The sequence below is a fragment of the Frankliniella occidentalis genome, unplaced genomic scaffold, assembly GCF_000697945.3.
Source record: "Frankliniella occidentalis isolate FOCC.00 unplaced genomic scaffold, Focc_3.1 Scaffold159, whole genome shotgun sequence".
Lineage (NCBI taxonomy): Eukaryota > Metazoa > Arthropoda > Insecta > Thysanoptera > Thripidae > Frankliniella > Frankliniella occidentalis.
The window spans coordinates 272,209-275,014 of record NW_026267285.1 but is presented as its reverse complement, the minus strand read 5'-3'; the positions used below and the strand labels follow the sequence as shown (position 1 = coordinate 275,014).

At 50.1% G+C, this 2,806-nt stretch overlaps 1 protein-coding gene across 1 annotated transcript in view; it reads left to right on the top strand.

Annotated features, from left to right (window-relative positions):
• The window catches only part of LOC113215021 (gastrula zinc finger protein XlCGF17.1-like), a 36,480-nt gene extending 33,984 nt beyond the window's left edge, over positions 1-2,496 (top strand). The window contains exon 3 of the mRNA XM_052271374.1: positions 1,005-2,496. Within this exon, the coding sequence (XP_052127334.1) occupies positions 1,081-2,076 (996 nt within the window). The 5' untranslated portion in view covers positions 1,005-1,080 and the 3' untranslated portion in view covers positions 2,077-2,496. The remainder of the gene's footprint in view (positions 1-1,004) is intronic.
• Positions 2,497-2,806: the final 310 nt, after the last annotated feature.

Here is a 2,806-nt window from a genome sequence, read left to right as displayed (position 1 = left end):
CCCTCCCTCTCTCTCTCCCTCCCCCTCTCCATCCCTTCTTCTCTCCAACACTCTCTACCTCCTCTGCCTCCCTCGCTCCTCTCCCTCCCCCTCTCCCTCCCTCTCTCTCTCCCTCCCCCTCTCCATCCCTTCTTCTCTCCAACACTCTCTACCTCCTCTGCCTCCCTCGCTCTGCTCCCTGCTCCTGGGAGTAGCAGCAGCAGCAGCCCGACCGATATGCCCGGGTCGCTGTTGCTCCTGGAACATGCGGGGCCCCCGCCGCACTTCTTTGTGGAGCTCGAAGAGTTGTCGGGGCGTTGTCCACGCGGCGGGCGATGCGAGGGCGCGGAAGCGATCGTGAAAACCTTTCGGGCGCCATAAGACGTGTACCGGGGCCGCCGATCAGCCCCAGTGTTCTCTACCCCCCCTCCCCCTCCCCGCCCAGTCGATAAAAGTTTTTCCGTGTCGAGTCCGCGCGGCCGGGCGGCGCGAGGTCCGGGCGCTGCGGCTCAACTTTTGACGCGCCCGTTTCCGTCGCCCGAGCCCGCTGCCCCGCAGCCCTCCATGTCCACGGCGGTCCACGGTCGCGACGCGCGGCTCGGCGGCGAGGACAAGGGCAGATGCGCGGGGCAGGGGTTGCGCGCGCAGAATCCGAGGGTTACTTACCGTTCCCTGCGACGTGACCTCTATGTGGTTACGCTACCACATGTTATAAATCATAGGCACAAAAACTGAGCCGCAAGGAACGTGTTGAATGCTGGCGTAAACCATCTGGTTTCCGTGATTCCTCCTAATTTTTTCTGTAATCTTTTTCTTTAGTTTTAAATGTTTTTCCTTGTTTTTTTTCTTGTTTTATTTCCCTGATTTTTTATTTTTTCTTATTTGTTTGGGTAGATTTATCTTGAAGTACCCCTTGGGTGGGACATCCTTAACTGTACATCATAGTTCAAGGTTTTACAATATTACGCTATCAAAACAATCTATCCTTGCTTGAGATAACAATATGCCTTCTCCTTCTTTTACAGAATCCACGTGACCACCGCATGATTACTCGCCCACTACGGGATTCGCCCAAGACGACAACTTGGCCAGCGCATCAAAATGTCTCGCCAGAAAGATGAGTCGTTTGATTGTTCTTTGTGCAACAAGAAATTCCCGGGTGAAGATAAACTGCAAAAACACCTCCGAACACATACCGTAAGAGAGCGATTCAAGTGCACAGAATGCAGCCACGATTTCTCAGACAGAGGTTATCTGCGTGTTCATGTAATGCGGGCCCACACCAGAGAGAAGCCCTTTGAGTGTAGTCTCTGTGATAGCAAATTTACGACCTCTGGAGATTTGCGCTCACATTTTGTAACTCATACAGGAGAAAAACCTTTTGAGTGTACTTTGTGCAAAAAGAAATTTTCATCAAGTGGATACCTTCTTATACACCAACGCCGAACCCACACTGGCGAGAAGTCTTTTGAGTGTAGTTTATGCGGCAAGAAATTTGTCTTGGGTAATGAACTACGCCGACACCTGCGGACACATACCGAAGACAAACCCTACGCGTGTACGCTGTGCAACTTTAAATTTTCGACAAGCGGCAACCTGGTAGCTCATCAGCGAACGCATACTGGAGAAAAGCCTTTTGAATGCACAGTGTGTGACAAGAAATATTCGAGGAGTGATCATCTACGTGCCCATCTACGAACCCATACTGGTGAGAAGCCCTATCAGTGTTCAGTGTGCTGCAAGACGTTTGCGCGAGATTTTGTGCTGGCCTGCCATATGCGAACCCACACTCAGGATATGGATTATAATTGTACAATATGTGACAAGAAATTTGGGCAATATGCCAGCTTACACAGTCATCTTCGAACGCATACCGGAGGGTTCCCTTATAAGTGTACTGTCTGTAGTAAAAAGTTTAATAAAAGTGATTCCCTTCGATACCATCTCCAAACGCACATCAGGGAGAAGGTTGATTGCACTGTCTGCAATAAAAAATTTGCAACCGACTGGGGACTGCAGAAACATCTCCGGACCCACGAAATTAAAAAGCCTTTGACTACAGAGTGTGAGAAGGTATTTGTGTCAGGTAGCATCTGAAAAGTCTTTTCCAAACACTTGCCAAAGATAACCCTCTTTCGGTGTGTGTTTTTGTGCGACAAGTTTTCGCTTCGTCCTGTGGGTACCTGCCTCTACACGAGGAAGTCCATCCGGGGAAAGGCCGTTTAAATGTACTGTGTGTAAAATAAAAACCGCCATAGTGTGCGAGGACGAAGTCACAAAGGGGCGTGTGCGTTGTTCTGCTTACACAGAGATGCAAATCCACATAGTTGAATAATGCCCTCTGTGCAACTTCGACGAGAAGTAATGCGTAGTGCACGTTTGAACTCCACTGTACGTTGTAACCTGAGAGGCCACTTGACTTGTAGCTCTTCTTAAGAATAATTATTCAGTTCTCTTTCTGACTACTTGTAGAATGTGTTTATGAAATATTAATAAAGTTTGAAATATCAAGGAGAATGTTTCTTTCTTTGAAACACATCGATTTTTTTTTCGTCCATATTTTATTTCGCGTACCGTTACTTGGGCTGTCAGCGCTCGAGACGACGTCGAAGCGGTCAGCAGGCCGCTGTCAGCAGGGCTGCCCGTGAGGAGGGTCCCGGGCCGCAATCACTCAGGCGCCATTCAGACGAAGGGCCGCGTAGCACGGGTGGGCCTGTCACCGCCTTCCAGAGGCCCCGCAGCCAGAGCCGAGAGCCAGCCAGCGAGAAGGCGGTGAAAAATCAGCGTTTTCAAGAGGCAGAGAGGGCAAAAGAGGAGTGGAGAAGGG